Source organism: Loa loa (assembly GCF_000183805.2).
Source record: "Loa loa unplaced genomic scaffold supercont3.472, whole genome shotgun sequence".
Lineage (NCBI taxonomy): Eukaryota > Metazoa > Nematoda > Chromadorea > Rhabditida > Onchocercidae > Loa > Loa loa.
Window position 1 is genome coordinate 23,995 of NW_018108652.1, and position 15,917 is coordinate 39,911.

At 28.4% G+C, this 15,917-nt stretch overlaps 3 protein-coding genes across 3 annotated transcripts; all 3 read right to left on the minus strand.

Moving 5' to 3' along the window:
• Window positions 1-343: 343 nt before the first annotated feature.
• On the minus strand, window positions 344-3,009 carry LOAG_07048 (hypothetical protein; the record flags this gene model as incomplete). Its single annotated transcript, XM_003142581.1, has 7 exons — window positions 344-436; window positions 737-894; window positions 1,308-1,383; window positions 1,625-1,753; window positions 1,957-2,106; window positions 2,817-2,888; window positions 2,956-3,009. The coding sequence occupies 7 exons, from the start codon at window positions 3,007-3,009 to the stop codon at window positions 344-346; spliced, it is 732 nt and encodes a 243-aa protein (XP_003142629.1).
• Window positions 3,010-3,724: 715 nt separating this feature from the next.
• Window positions 3,725-5,575, minus strand: LOAG_07049 (hypothetical protein; the record flags this gene model as incomplete). The annotated part of the gene is made up of 5 exons (XM_003142582.1): window positions 3,725-3,875; window positions 4,226-4,409; window positions 4,841-5,024; window positions 5,130-5,259; window positions 5,535-5,575. 5 exons carry the CDS (start codon window positions 5,573-5,575, stop codon window positions 3,725-3,727), a joined length of 690 nt encoding a protein of 229 aa, XP_003142630.1.
• Window positions 5,576-7,516: 1,941 nt separating this feature from the next.
• LOAG_18733 (hypothetical protein) lies at window positions 7,517-12,638 on the minus strand (the record flags this gene model as incomplete). Its single annotated transcript, XM_020451396.1, has 10 exons — window positions 7,517-7,883; window positions 8,108-8,329; window positions 8,575-8,646; window positions 9,341-9,452; window positions 9,546-9,793; window positions 10,012-10,104; window positions 10,324-10,465; window positions 10,672-10,765; window positions 11,394-11,676; window positions 12,498-12,638. 10 exons carry the CDS (start codon window positions 12,636-12,638, stop codon window positions 7,584-7,586), a joined length of 1,707 nt encoding a protein of 568 aa, XP_020304826.1. The 3' UTR covers window positions 7,517-7,583.
• Between the last annotated feature and the right edge of the window lie 3,279 nt (window positions 12,639-15,917).

Sequence of the window (15,917 nt, forward strand, 5' to 3'; positions counted from 1 at the left end):
AATTCTATATGTTATCAATATATTTCACTGTAATTTGCAATGTTAAAAATCATAAATTATTGATTAATATCTTCTTCATAGAATAAAAAAAAAAAGAAGAAAAAACGAATAGAACTTAACATATTTTGCATGATAAAAGGATAAAAAAACAAACGTTGCAAATTAATTAGTGTAATTAGATGCGATTCAAAATGCCTTAAACATGAATTGCTTGTATCATCATTGATTGATGTTTTCAACATTTTTTAGGTCAACGGATACATGTAAGAATGGTAATGGATTGAAACCAGACTGAAAAATTAAATTGCGCATTTTAAAACGTTGTTTTCTTTTCCTCTTTTTTTTATTTTAGTTTTAAATATGTTCTATCGGCTACTTTATTATTGCTCACATCTACCAGCTTAGAAATATACCCGATGAATGTTTCACCACTCATCTGAAATGGATTACAAAAATTCCGTCATAACATTAAGATATTTTGTATATTTTTCCTCTTCAGTTTTCCAACTAAAACCAAAAGAGTTAAATTCTGATTAATTTATTAAAAAAAAAAAAAACAAAACAAAAAGGAAAAGCATCAAAACATATTACTTTTTCAAAAATCTTAGCATTGTAAAATTTTAAATTTGCTTTTATTTCTTTATTTAAGTTGGTTTTTTATCAAAGTTTAAAGTTCCTTTCACTTTTTCAAAATTCTGCAGTAATAAAATTTCGATAAAATAATTGTAAGTAAAACCTGGTCGAAGAGCATATCGGCACAAAAATCTCCTTTACAACAACATGTAAATTGTTGAAGAATTGGAAATTTCCGATAAAATAAATTATTTCTTAGACATACTGGTCGTCCATCCTTATATTTTCTGCATTGTTGTGAAAGATGTAGTGGATTGTCAACTGGAAGCATATAATTTAATTAATCAATAGAGCAAAACAATCAATTAAATTTTTTATGGATTCCATTCACCCATTTTTTCCAGATTAAAATTGAAACAGACAAAATACTCAAAGTTGACATATGTCATCTTCCACTCACCATTACTTATGAAATTAGATTAAGACTACTTACTGATCTAATTAAGTCTTTCTCATTATCATAGCTTAATTTTGTGTGGAAATAATCCTCATTGATTTTCAAGTTACATATTTCTATCCAATTATTACGCTTCTGAACAATGGTTCATCGCATGAAAAATCAAACCATTCGATTTAATCCATTAGCTAATTTGAATCGTTTCATCACCATCGATTAATATTTTAAAGAATCTTCGTGATCGAATTTATTTCAAAAAAAGGATCAGAATCATTACCTCTAAAATCAAATAAATAATTCGCATATTTTTTATTACTTCCAGCCCATTTTTGTGGTGCAACAAATTTTCCTGTCTGAAATAAACATTTAAATAAATAAAAAAATGATTTGCAATATCATTGATTTTCTACAACAAAATGCTTATTTCCATTATAAGGAAAGAAAATTACACTTCATATACTCATTAAAAAATTTAGACATAATTGTAAAAGATATATATATATTTCTTTTTAGAAAAAAAAAAGCAATAAATCGGTGGGATGAAGCTATTCCATATCGTCATATCCTTAATAAGAAGAATAGGAAATGACAAACATGATCATCCATGCAACCCAAAATGAGATGGCTATTCGGTAATGCCAATAAAACGCACGAACTAACATTATGATCGCATGGATGAGTATTTAAATCCATCAAATCTTCACAGGTTGAATTTTCCACTATCTAAAATAATTTTTATAAAATTGAAGCATATGCAAATTTGAAATGAATTAGCAGCATAACTAATTAGCAGCATAATTGACAACAATAAAAATTTTGAAAATGAAATAAGAACGTTGTTATTGCCTTTATCTCATACAATATAATATTTTTATTAAAAATTGATGAAATTAAAGAAAAAAAAAGAAAAAAGGAAAAATCCAAACCTTACTACGCCAATTTCCATATTGATGCGCCATAATTTTTATCAGAGGGCATAGAAAACCTGGAAAAGGTATTCCAGCACGATCATAGCAAGCAATACTTACCAATTTTGCTGCATTTTCTTCTTCAATTTCATTTCCAGGGACTAATGCCTAAATTTTTTTTTTTATCTCACTGTAATATGTTATTTAATTTTGAATTTAATAAATTTTATGTATTTAATGAATTTTATATTAATGAATTTTATGAACATCAAGACTAAATACAATGGTTTTTTTTTTTTAAATTTAGCCTATCAATTACATTAATTTACTGTTACTTAATTATTTTCAAATGCTAATTAGAATAATAATCTTATAAATTTCGAACTATAAAGAAGCACATTGAAATTATTTAAAAAATACTTTGCAAATGTACAATATGATGGATTTAAAAAAATGGAAAAAAAATTTTAAAAAATCAGGATATTAATCGATAAATGTATATTCTAAAAGTTGATGCAAGAATTTTACGTTATCAAATAATTAAAAAAAAAACTTATCGAGAACTATCAAGAACGTTATCGTCGGACAGAACAACACTTACATCAGTAATAGCTCACATCAATTAGCTTACAGTAGCACACATTAGTTTACAGTAGCTTACATTTGATAAAGTAGTTCGTTTTATTTATAGCCAGGTTGGCATCATATCGTAAAAATGTTTTGTTAAATGATTAGATAATATTTATCACGATATTTGCTATTAATATTATAAGTTTAAGAACTTTTCAATCTACTAACTTCTGATATTTTCAAGAAATAACTCCTTCAAAATATTACTTAAATTTTTCCGTCAAAAATTTTTAAAATTAAATTTTAACCTCATCAAATTTCGGGTTTTCATCGATATACGTATTTAATATCTGTCTATCACTTATAACTTTCAATACTTTCTGAAAACAAAAAAATTTTAACACCATCTTATGAGCTTTAAAGTGTGAAAGAAAAAGGAATTATTACCGGATATTTGTAATGACCGTATCTCATACGTCGAAAGGCAAGTACACTTCGCATTAGTAAATTTATTTCGTTTACATTGTTCTACAAAGGTTATCAGGATTAAAACTTAGAAACTGAATAACAAAAGTTACATGATTTGTCGTATATTATTCATTACAGTTAAAAAAAAAATGTTGTATATGTAAAGAATTTTCAAAAATATGACTATTTCAAAATTAAGAAAATAGTGATGATTTAGAGTCAAGTTGAAAAATTGAAATCTAAATTTTAGTTTTAATTGCAGTTGGAAAAAGTATTTTATTTATATCGACTTCTTATTATTTCTCATAATATCAAGCATATTTCAGTGTCGACTTTCGATGATAAAAATAAATTTTAAAAATTTTGAAAAAAAAATTCAAATTTTAAACCAAATTTTCCGTAACATCGATTGTAAGAATAAAGAGTAATACAAATACACCGCATGCAAACATTTAAATTGTATATGAAGTGTCTTTATTAAAATTTCAATTATAAATATAAAATGAAAGCTGTTTAAAGCGATTTTGAAAGAGATTTCGAAATATATCTGCGGTAAATTTTATGCAAATTTTGAATTTTACAAGTAAATGTTACCGAATAATTTCTCTAATGAAGTGATAATTATTGAGAATGCGGGAAAGAAAATGATATAAGTTACCATAACTTTTATTATTACATAAAAACAGTGGGTAAGAAAGTACAATTAAATTTGTTTGTTTTTATAGATGAAACAGATATTTAGGATATTCTATTCAGGCTCAGATTTGATTCTCAGAAGTTCCTGAATGCATAAGATAATGATTACAATAATTAATGCAATGATAATTGCACCCTTAGCTTCTATATAAAATCCTGCCGAATGTTCGGAAGCATTAGTTGATAAATCACGTTTGTTTACACTATAAAATTTAAAATTGAATCAAATGGAATTAGGTAATTCAATCAAATAAAACTAGGTAATTTGAAATCGATAGAACGGTAATTCAATCAAATAAAATTAGGTAATTTGAAATCGATAGAACGAATGAAATTAATTAATGATATTATTAAACTGTATCAAAATATTATCCATTTGATGGTTATAATAATTATTTATTCTTCAGAAAAGAAAAAAAAAAGGTTTCTAATTAATGATATAATCTATACTCATTTAATTACTTTTTAAAATCTTTCATGTTTAACCACATGAGTGCGCTCTCATTAGAAATGAAATAAACGAATGATTTTTGAATAATCGTGATAAACTTACGCCATAACATTTTTCGACTTTATTTCAGATGTGCTTGGTGAACATTGTAATCCTGTAACTGGCGCAGTTACTTTTGATTCTGGATTTGGAGTTCGTGGTAATACCGAATCAAGGGAACTTTTAAAAGTAACATATTCTTCCGGTGGTTTCGTACTACTACACATCGCTGATGATGATATACGACCTGAATAAAAAAATATTTAATATTCTATGCAATTGGTTATTTGTTTATATCAAATATGTTTCAGTTTAAATTCATTTCGAATAGATTATCAGTATCAGTATCTCTTACTGGAACCTATTTATATGATATGATAAGATAAGATAATGTGAAGGTAGTTAATATATGTATGATACGTTAGAAGAACATCGTTTGCTAAAAACAATTGAATCCTGAAATAAGTATTGCTGGATATTAGTTCATTTCAATTCACAAATCAACTAGCATTAATTTATGGTATAATAAAATCATTATAAAAAATCATTATAATCACTATAAATAAAATCACTATATATAATCATTATAATATGTTTTTTTTCTTGATGATTCAAATTATCAAATAAAATTATTGAATGAAACGAAATTATTGAAATCTAATTAAAAGATTAATGTACATTTAATTTTTGTGACAGTATGTTCGTTTATAATTGGATCATCGGAACCTTCAAATTCTGTTATCATTACCAATGAGGTTGTCTTCAAATCTTTCCAATTACTTATCTCTGGTGCTCGACGCCATATCAGTAAACAAGAACCAACACCATGAGCCGGTATAATACCGGAAGCTTGTGGTTCAGCCTGAAAAAATTAAAGATAGAAATTGCATTCTATATCATGCAAAACTATTAACCGCATAACTAAAATCCATGAAAAAGAAATGAGAAGGAAACAATAAAAAATTACCGTAATTAATGTTTTCATTTCGCATTTCAATTTGTATTTAATCGGTCGTTCACTGACATTATACAGTACGAGTTTTACACGAGCCGTATTAGGAATATCGGTAACAGGTAAAAATTTCGTCGAAATTACTCTTAAAAAAGAAATGTAAAGAAGTAAATCATGGAAAGCAGTTAATTAAAGATAATTATTGAAACAAAAGATACAAAGTGTTCGAATATTCGATGAATTCGAATAAAAGATTAGAATTGGAATTGGTTAAATGAAAATTAAAATAAACAAATCGTTTACTAAATCCAACTTTAATCTTTGATCTTAGTTGTTCACTTCAAATTAAAACACTCTAATCTTTGAGAAATATTTATTTTAAAAAAAGAGAAGAAACTTCTGAAGATTCAAATTTTACACCTATCATATAATAAAGGTTGTCGATCATCTTTTATTCGCATTCTTTTTTCTTCTTTTTTTTTTCTAAATCACTGAAAAAAATGCTGAAATTTAATAAATTCCCCTTTGTATCTCTTGATTGCTGCAATTTGTTATGAAAAATGTCAAGCAAACTCTTTTTTAGCTAAGCATTGAATGCTTATATAAAAATCCATTCAGTGAATTCATTGTCATTTCCGAAAGTTCTCAGGTATCATGTAAATCTATGTACTGGATAAAGAGAATTAAGATTTTGATAGTGAATTCTGGATGTACGGAAGGGTTGAAGTTAGCAGTAAGCAGATGAAATTAAACCAAAAGTAACCGGAAACAATTTTACTAGGTGAAAAGTTAAGCAATATCGTCCGGTGGTTAAATGGGGGCAAACAATAATTGTAACTATACGAATAAGTTATTTTCGTAACTAATTCTTAGATAAATACTTCTCTTTTCGGAATATGCAAATCTCAAGCTTTAATTTTTGCAAAAACTTTTAAAGAGTTAAATTTCCGCACATAACAAGAAAAAGAAAAACCTCAACAATCACCAAGTAAAACAATTTAGTGATTGTCATGGTCTTTTTTCAAAATGACTTTTTTCCTAATTGAGCCTTTTCATCTACCAGGACTCAATTGCCTTCCCCAATCAACAGAATCAAAAAATTGATCTGAAAGTTCAAAAATTTTAAACCTATACTATCAGAATAACAAACTGTTGATAATTGATTTCATTATTTGACATTTAACTTTTCCAACGACCTCTCAGATGTTTTATACCGTAATCATCCAAGAAAAATTCTTATTTTAGAATTATTTAACAAATCTTACTGCACAATAACAACAATTTTGTTATGCAGGTAATCACAACTAACTGATATCTCAATCTCAATGTAATGAACGAAAACAGTGAAGATTTGAGATTTTTTCTATCTTTATATGGTAAAATGCCACATAAAGATAGTAATCCATTTTTTTTTCTCAGATTAGTACCAACAGAAAAAATTTCGGATAGTTTGCAATATATATGACGTACATTAGTAGATGTACATATGCGGAAATATATTCACAACGATTTATAGCATCAATGGTCGATTATTCAGCAAAAAGACGACTTTGATAAAAATAAAATACTTTAAAACCGGATCATAATAAATTCACTGATATCATAGTAATCGTAATAAAAAATGAGTAACAAAGACTGGAATAAGTGAAATTGACGAAACAAACTAAACAAAACTAAAAAGAAATCAATAAAAAAAATATATAATACATTGCATGGCTAAAATAAACGAGAATGCAAAAAATGTCAACAATAAAAATACCCAACAAAATTGTCTGAAAAAAAATGACAAGGATTATTAAAATGAACTTGTACGAACCAAAGTAATACAAAGATCAATAGCGCAAACTGATTAAGCAGTATATGAAGCAAGCAGAAAAAGTGAAATGGTGTAAGTAAAAATCAAGTGAAAGAGAAACTGGAATGCAAGTATTAGATCAAACACGATTAATCCATTGAAAACAAAAACAAGCACCAAAAATAAAAAGCACCATTCAACTGAAAATGTTCCAGGAAATGCATAAAACACGTCAAAATACGTTAAACAAAAATACGTATGATAAGAGATTACTGTAAAAGAAGTTAAAGCAAAAAAGAAAACAACTAGGGAAATAAAATATACAATTGTACAACAGAATACAGATATGTTCAGAAATTACTCAATGACAAATAATCTCCATCGCTGTGTTAAAAAAACATACTTGACTGAAAACTGATTCAGGAATCAAGATCGTAATCAAGTTTGCTTCCAATTTCTAAGCTTTCAAGCATAATTATCGATAGCAGCAGAGCATGTAACTGCAATTAAGACCACGAAGGTAACATTTCCAGAAAAATAAAAGCAGCTCTGGAATCAAATAAGAACGAACACGCAATTATGAAATTTTAAAAATTATAAAGTATTCGTGACTCTCGGAGGTATCCTGGAATATATCGTGAAGCTTAATGTCCAAGTACTGAAATTCCGAGTTCTCACATGAAAATACAGCTATCAGTCCAATTTCTGGCAGTACTGTTTGGTTTCTTCCTTGCAATCAGATTATCATCAGATTCGTTGTCATAACAGTTATTATTCCAAATATATGAACCATCTCCAACATATTGTCCGACCAATCCAATTTGGGAGCTATAGTTTTCGTAAACTACTTCTTGGAATAAAGATGGACGAAGGTCCACGTAAGATCGAATACGTTGCGTGAAATTCGAGTCCATACATCGATGTCTCAACAAAAATGAAAAAACGCTAGGACGGATGAATAACCGAAGGCGATCCTGAAGTAAAGCAAAGCAATGATCAATTCTAGAAAATTCACAAATTACTGCATCTTCCACCTATAAATCAGTGCTAACATATCAAGTTATATTACTATCCTAAATTATGCAATATATGAGCTGGAAAGTCCAATTAATCTATCTAGTGATTGAGAAAGGTTTTGAAATACCTTTCTTTTCCTAGAGGAAATTGGATAACAATTTGTAAAAAAAAAGTAACTCACTTCAATCGCTTGACGATCAACTGTAACACAAAGAAAGGAATGCATGATACGATTGATGTGAAAATCATACATCAACGGCATATCATTATCTACTTTGCCATCCAAAGCAGCAATTCTTTTATCCAATAATGATGATTTTACCAACGGTTCTAATTCTTGCAATACCATATACAAAATATCTTGGTCTCCAGATATATCGAACGGAATACACAGTGAAACCAACTAAAAGAAAACTAATTGCATGCAAATATCAAGTAAGCGCATATCAAAAAGTTATTAGGATTTAGTTATAACCTTTACTTGTCATGAGGAGAATTTTGAAGACATTAGGAGAAATATTCTTTGCTATATTGATTTAGCTGCCATTGCATTTCTATATTGATTTAGCTGTTGTCGATACGTTCTAGTCAACAATCACACAAACATTCCCGATAGGTATTTTTTTTACCAAAATTTAATAAAATCACCTCTAGCGGTATCCACTGACTATAGCCAAAAATGATAAAAGTTTCCATAATCATTTTTTGACGTTTAGTTAGCTGAAACAATATGCAGTTAGTAAAATTTAACCAAGATAAACCTAGCAGATTTCATGCTGGGACGCTTCACTTATTTCAAATATCTAAAATATTTATCTAAAATGAAATGTATCCAAAAATTATCCAACATAAAGATACTTCGTATAAGAAGTAAAGAATTAGCATGAGATAGTAGTAGAATTTGAGAATGGAAATATTGCCACTGGTTAACTCAGCTAATTTCATTGGATTGTTTTATTCCGGTTTGAGGAGGTGGAAGAAGGAAATAAGGAGGTACAAAGTAAGATGAAGGAAGGAAGCCACGCTCTGAGTACAAGTGCATTTCGGCAATACCAGAGAAAATGAGGGGAATGATCGTAAAATGAGTAAATGTGAATTCAACTCTTCGAATTTTGAAATCAGAATCCTCTTTTGATAATTTTGGTTCTTGCTACCTCTGGACATCAAAAATTCTTTAATCCATATCACTACCTTCTTTCTGTTCTGTAGTATAGAAAAATGACATATTAACGAATAAATTCTATGTTTTCTGTCGAATGTTTATTTCGACCATAAATTAACACTATAACTTGAAAAAATAAAATACTAGAATATATTAGAAATGAAAAAAAAGTTTTTTGAATGAAAAATCCAAATCCACAACTCTTCAACTATTCTCCTGTTGAAGAAAATAAACATATTCCAAAAGACTTACAGATTTATAGGACTCCATGATAGCATCAACCATATTTTTGTACTTGTAGAAAGTGAAATTTGATATGGTTGTAACAGCGTGATAATTCAATAAGTAACGTAAATTATAGAAGCTGAAAACGAAAATAGGAATTTATTTCTTCTTATAGAAAAAAGATTATGAAAAATAAAATTTTTTGGAATGAAATCAAGTAATCAAAAGATACTCATTGTGAATATCGCATGCTTGTTGTCTCACTATGCCGAGAAGAGCTGGTAGGCCCATCGTTCTTTTGTGAATATGAAAAAGATGTTCATTATAAGATGAGGCCATTGCAGTGCAAGAGTGTAATTGTTGGAACAGAATCTCTGTTTCCGTCAAAGAAAAACCAGGTGGATCAACTGCAAAATATATGGGATTTGAAGAGGATACTTGGAATATTTCCAAGTTACGGCTTGTTGCAAGAATACGGCACTGAAATTAAATTATTCAAGGAAATATTAGTATGACAACAGGAGAAAGATTTAATATTATACATTTGCGCAACATAACGCAGACTAGAGATGGTAAATCAGCTTATTTTACTTCCAAAGTTATGCGAAACGATGAATAAGGCACTTAGTATGTGACAATTAAAAAATTGGAAAATTGGTATGCTATTTGGTTATTTATTTCCAAAAAAGAAAACTAACATTCAGCTGATCGAACCAACGCACAGTTTCTTGAAGATAAATATCATTCAATATTACCAATGTATTTGGTTTCTCACGTAACGCAGTTTTGGCCTGAAATAAATAGCAATCATCGATGGGTCACACATAAAGATTTTTGATATGAAAATCAGAAAGAAAACCGTATCACGGTAATATTTCTACGTTTATCTAGACTCCTTGATAAATGAGAAAATTCATCGCTTATGATAAATAGTGATGGAAATACTCAACAGCAATATCTTGCCAATGAAAATGCTTCCCGACAACGTATTTTGTCGATCAAAAACTTACTAACGGCAAAAATTGAACAGGGGTTTCCTTTCCAGTTAAAACTAATGCATCGGTCGCCAAAAAAACGAAATTTGAAAAAACTTCAGGTAGCTGACTTGCATTGGTACGGCCATCCTCAATCCATATAACGTGTTCGTAATATCTGCAAAATCAAATAATTCATAAAGCTATAAAAACTGCACAGATTTCGATTCGTTCAAATTAAAAAATAAAAAATGAATAAAATAAAATAAGAACAAAAAAACGAGTATTTCCAGGGTAATTTGGAACCAACAAGGATCATTAAAAGTATGGTCAGATTTGCAACAAAAAAAAGGCAGCTAAAGTAGTAGCTGCTGTGAACCTTACCGACTTAGTAATATTGGATGAGTATGCAGAACAGTAGCAGCCAAAAAACTTTTTCCACATCCAGGAAACCCATGAACAACAAGCCAAAACTGATCTACAATGACAAGTGGTTACTTAATAAAACGGATGATATGAATGACAAATTATGGAAAAGTTTACGGAAATGGATCTAGGATTCAAATTCCAAATCAATAAAACCTCGTGAGAAATACAGATCATGAGAAAAGTTTGTAATTGCCTGAAGTTTGAAATTTATGATAAAAGATACTGAGTTGGAAGAATTGTAAAATCAAGTAAGCATTAAAACGTCATAAATTTGATAAACCTGTGAACTTAGAAGGTATATAATACCTAGACTAAGAATCCATTCAAATTTCTCAAATAAAAACTGCAGGAAATACAACAAGAACTTAGGTAGTACAAAATTAAATTGTAACTCAAAATATTAATACATGCACAAATGACAATTTCCACTTTGTCTATTTGATCTTTTTTCTATTCTTTTATCCCCTATCTACTTCGTTCATGTTTTTGTTATTCACTACCTTTATCCCCACTAATTGAATAAATCCCGCGGTCTTAAAAAGTTCCATGAAGAAATTTCGAAGACTCTGCTTGATACAAATAAATTTTTTAGAAAAACAACATATACCAAGGAATTTCTAACCCACCTCAGAAAATACAAATCGGAATTTCTACGGAAATTTTTGGAAATTTGAAACCTTGCGATGATAAATCGATTAGTAAATTCTTTAATTTTTCCAGAAGATTTACTCGTAACACACGATAAAAAGGTAGTCTCGGCACATTTCCTTCCCGAAAAAGTCGATCTTCCAGTACATTAGGCGCTAACAGAGGTCGTTCTTCAGGTATGTAGTCCTTCGATAAAAGTTGCGCCAAATGCTTCTGTCCGTATTTTTCGAAATATGTTATTAATGGATTAAGGGTGTTCGCTGATTTCCGATACTGTCGAATAAATTCCATCACACGTAACGTGCGTGTTGTCTATAAGTGAATATGAATTTGAACACGCGTGACGCAAATAAGTTTACGCCACAGGTAACAGTGAACAAATGCAGATTCGGAAGTTGAAGAAGTTTTTGGAAATTTTCATGAGATTCTTCTGCAGTGAATTAATTTTAGAACACTGTAGAATTATCCAATGTATCATCATTGCATGAAAGTCCTTCCCTTCCACATAATATCGTATTTAATCGAATCTCCTGCCAGACACAGTGCAGCATATTCATTTCATGAACTGCCTCACCACATTCGCCGTCAACAATTTCTAATTACTTCCTAGTATAAAGGATATATTATTTCCTAACAATATACCTTCCCATATCTCGACATAACATGCAAAGAACAATTTGCAGGTATTACATATAAGAAAAAGTAATAATTTGATGTCATGCATGAAATGGGACTTGAAATGCATTTTCACGTGATTATGATGACCAATTCATGTCAATCCAACTCAAACAACCATAAAATTTCATGACATTAACTACTGAAGTGCTTCCTCAAAATAGCATAGCTCACTTTACTAATTTTAAAACTATAAAATTTAGACAAAAAATATAGACACATTTAGACAGTTACTATTTCTACTTAGTTATTCCTGTAAATTTGAAGGATTTGTTGAAAGATGCAAACTGACAAATGGTGCCAAGTGAAATAAATATGGAGTAGAAATAAGGCAATGAAACGTGCAAAACACGGAAAGACAAGAATTTGAACGAACAAAATATGTTAACCATCCATAATAAAAAAACCTTGAAATACTAAATTTGCAATTGGAAAAAAAAAGAAAAAAGTAAACCAACCATGCCAAGGATAACTTCTTGTTGATCATCACTGAAAATTTCCTCCGAACACATAAATGGAATAGCATCACGTGGTTCGAAATCCTGCACCAATGATTCCATAGCTATCGTTAATATTCGATTATCTTTTTCCAATAACATTCTTTAACTGAAAAGAAAAAGGAATTCTTTCTTTATTTTTGAATAAATTAATTGCAGTGTAAGCTAGGAAAAAACAGAGAAACTATTAGAATTAAAGAGACAGAAGAGACTAATCATATTAATTTAAATTAACTAATCAAAAACCGAAAGTGAAGAAAAGAAGAGACTTCAAAAAAAAGGGAACTTTAATTTGCTAAGAAATAACCTCCACCGTCATTACCTTGTATTAATGAAGCCCCTTTGAACTCATTCGCAATTGCATCCTTCCGCTAATCTTATCGATCTCTACTCTCTCCTATCTAACAGTGCTTTCTACATCTTTAACGTCTAACAATAGAAATGATTTCACTAATAATCGTTTGTTGTATTCTACTGGAGGAATTAATCTAACTCCGTAAATATTATAATATATCATGTCGTGCTTTCATTTCTTTTCTTCAGGTTTTTCTCATTCTTATCAATCTCTAATTCTCTCCAAGATTTGACTCGTTTTCTTGTAAGAGTATTATTTTTCAAGATCAAAAATGACTGGACATTTTTTTTTCCGTTTTATCTATGATACCATGAAAGCGCAAAGATTAACGGATGCCACGTTTTCCTTTAGAAGTAACGTTGTAGTTCACGCAGCGCAGCGCAAAATATCTTACGCAAATGATAGGTACGCTTGCGCAATATTACTCAAAGTTTCCTAGTTATCATATCCACCTAAAGTTTTATATCTATGATGAATATAATTTGAATACATGAATGAAAAATTACCAGGGAATATGTTAAACACATCAAAATGCATCAAATAGAGCATCTGAAAGATAAATCAAGAAATACGTCGAACACGTCAAAATGCATCAAATTGAGCATCCGTAAGATAAACCAAGAAATACGTCAAACACGTCAAAATGCATCGAATAAACTATCTGAAAGATAAATTATTCAAGTGAATGAAAGTTAAAGAAAAAAAATATGAATTTTAGGAATCAAAATAAGTATATAGTAATTGAGAATGGGATTATTTAGAAATAAAAAATAATATTTGGGATTATTTGGAAATAAAAAATTTTAGCAATGCATTCTATGACGGATTTAATTGAATTAAGCGAATTTAATAAAAAGAAGAAAACCTTAAAATTCAAAATTACTGAAAACTAATAACCAAATTAATGAAATAATTTTAAAAAATAAATACTTTGACCATTTCGCATTGTATTATTACTATTAAATTTATTGTTTTTTTTTATTATAAAAATCATTTCGTTGTTTTGCTTAAAAAAAATATAAAAAAGATCGAATAAATGCATTTCAAGTTCCTCCACTCCATTTCAACCTAGCAATAGCATACTAATTTCATAATTTCATAAGCAGCTAATTTAACTACTTGGTAAGATTGCCAAAATAATGGGTAAGAATTATCAGCCATTGTTATAAGTTTATCAAAGATTTTCGAAATACATTTCTCCTATCCGGTATTTTCTGATCGGTTACACATTAATTTATCATTCAACCGTTTAACACTTTTAAACACATCTGATAATGATATACAATCGATGATACCTATAATCTTCATCATAATTTTACAATATTTCCATTTTTTTTTCTTGCTTAAAATATTTCTATACATTTTTACAGCTATTTCACATGTTAATACTATTTCTGATAAATGCATTTATTCAAATCCATTAAAATTCATAGTCTTAAAAACAATAGCTAATTTATGATTGGTAATGAAACTAATTAATCAAATGAAAGGAAAAAATGTAATAACTGTATGAGCTATTATTTATGGCTATTTATATTGTAATTAAATGCAGTAATACTAATTAATAATTTACATTTTATAGATTTGAGAAATTTTCATTTTTTTTTTTTTTCTATCAAATTTAGTATTACTAATTGATAATTCACATTTTTTTGTTAATTTTGAAATTTGATGTAACCATTCGAAAATTTTTCCTTCTCTCTCTCTCTCTCTCTTTCTTCCACTTTCTTACATACTATTTGAAATTCTTTGCAAAATTTCAAATCTTATGCTAATTTATGATAATCACATAGTTTTATCATCGTTCTAATAATACATGTTAATTCGATTGCAATATCCGTTACAATCACTATTATTCGAACAATTATCGACCGATCAATCGATAAAATTGATGAAAGAGATTAATTACAAAATTTAAAAAAATATTGACATTGTATAAAATTTGAGAATTCATCATTTTTTTGTTCCATCTTGATTAAATTCTTTACTTATTAAATAATATTTCCATCATTAAAAATTTACATAGAACGTTAATTATGATTGTAAGCTGTAATAGTTATATCTATTTTCTCAGAATAAAAATATCATTTTATGCATTTTACACCAGATTTGTACTTTTTTTTTTACCTTTTAATTTAAAAATTTAGGAACAGCTTTATAATTTGTTAAATATTGAAAATTTAACCTGAAATTATCAAATTTATTTCTCGGAAAAATTATCTGTGTTTGTAGTTTGTAGCATTTTCAACTTTTCTATTGATTGTTTAGTATTTCTTTTGAGAAGAATTGCCATACATGTAGTACATTAGAAATTTTATATTTTTAACAAATTCTATACTTTTTAATCATACTAACTTCGAAATGAGAAATAAGATGAATGTTGAATTTATTTTATATCCATAAGGATAAATTTACTAATTTTGTTTGTTGAAAAGTTTGGAAAATTGGCATAGAAAATTAGGGAATTTTTTGTCTGCCCAAAAATTAATAGAAAACTTTCAAAATATTACTCGCAAATTCTGATGAAAGCATTAATAAGTTAAAAAGTTAGAATCAAACTGAAATTTATGTTATGCTTTTGAAAATGTTTACATTCCAATGATATCACAAGATTTTCGACTTATTTCAATCGTAAAACGATGTGATTCGGCTTACAGTTAGTATTCAAACTTATATCTCACCTCGAGGTTATTGTTTTGTCGAAGAGAAACTACCAGAAAATATAAGATCTAAGGACCGCAAAATTATTTCTTTCTTACCCACTGAAATGGCATAATAAGTAATTCTACCATTGGTCAGCAAGCATTTTTTTGAGTCTTTGAGGTTTTTTTGATTAATGATTTTATAAGGACATCAGTGATATCAATAATGGACAGATTGCTAAACAGTAAAGATCGAAAAAAAAAAACTAAGCACAATGATGTAAGTCACTACAATAAAGTTCTAAGTATAAATTGTCACACTATCCGATTTCCCACCTAATTCCAATGATTGTGAAAAATAAGAAAATTACGAATAGTAATTTG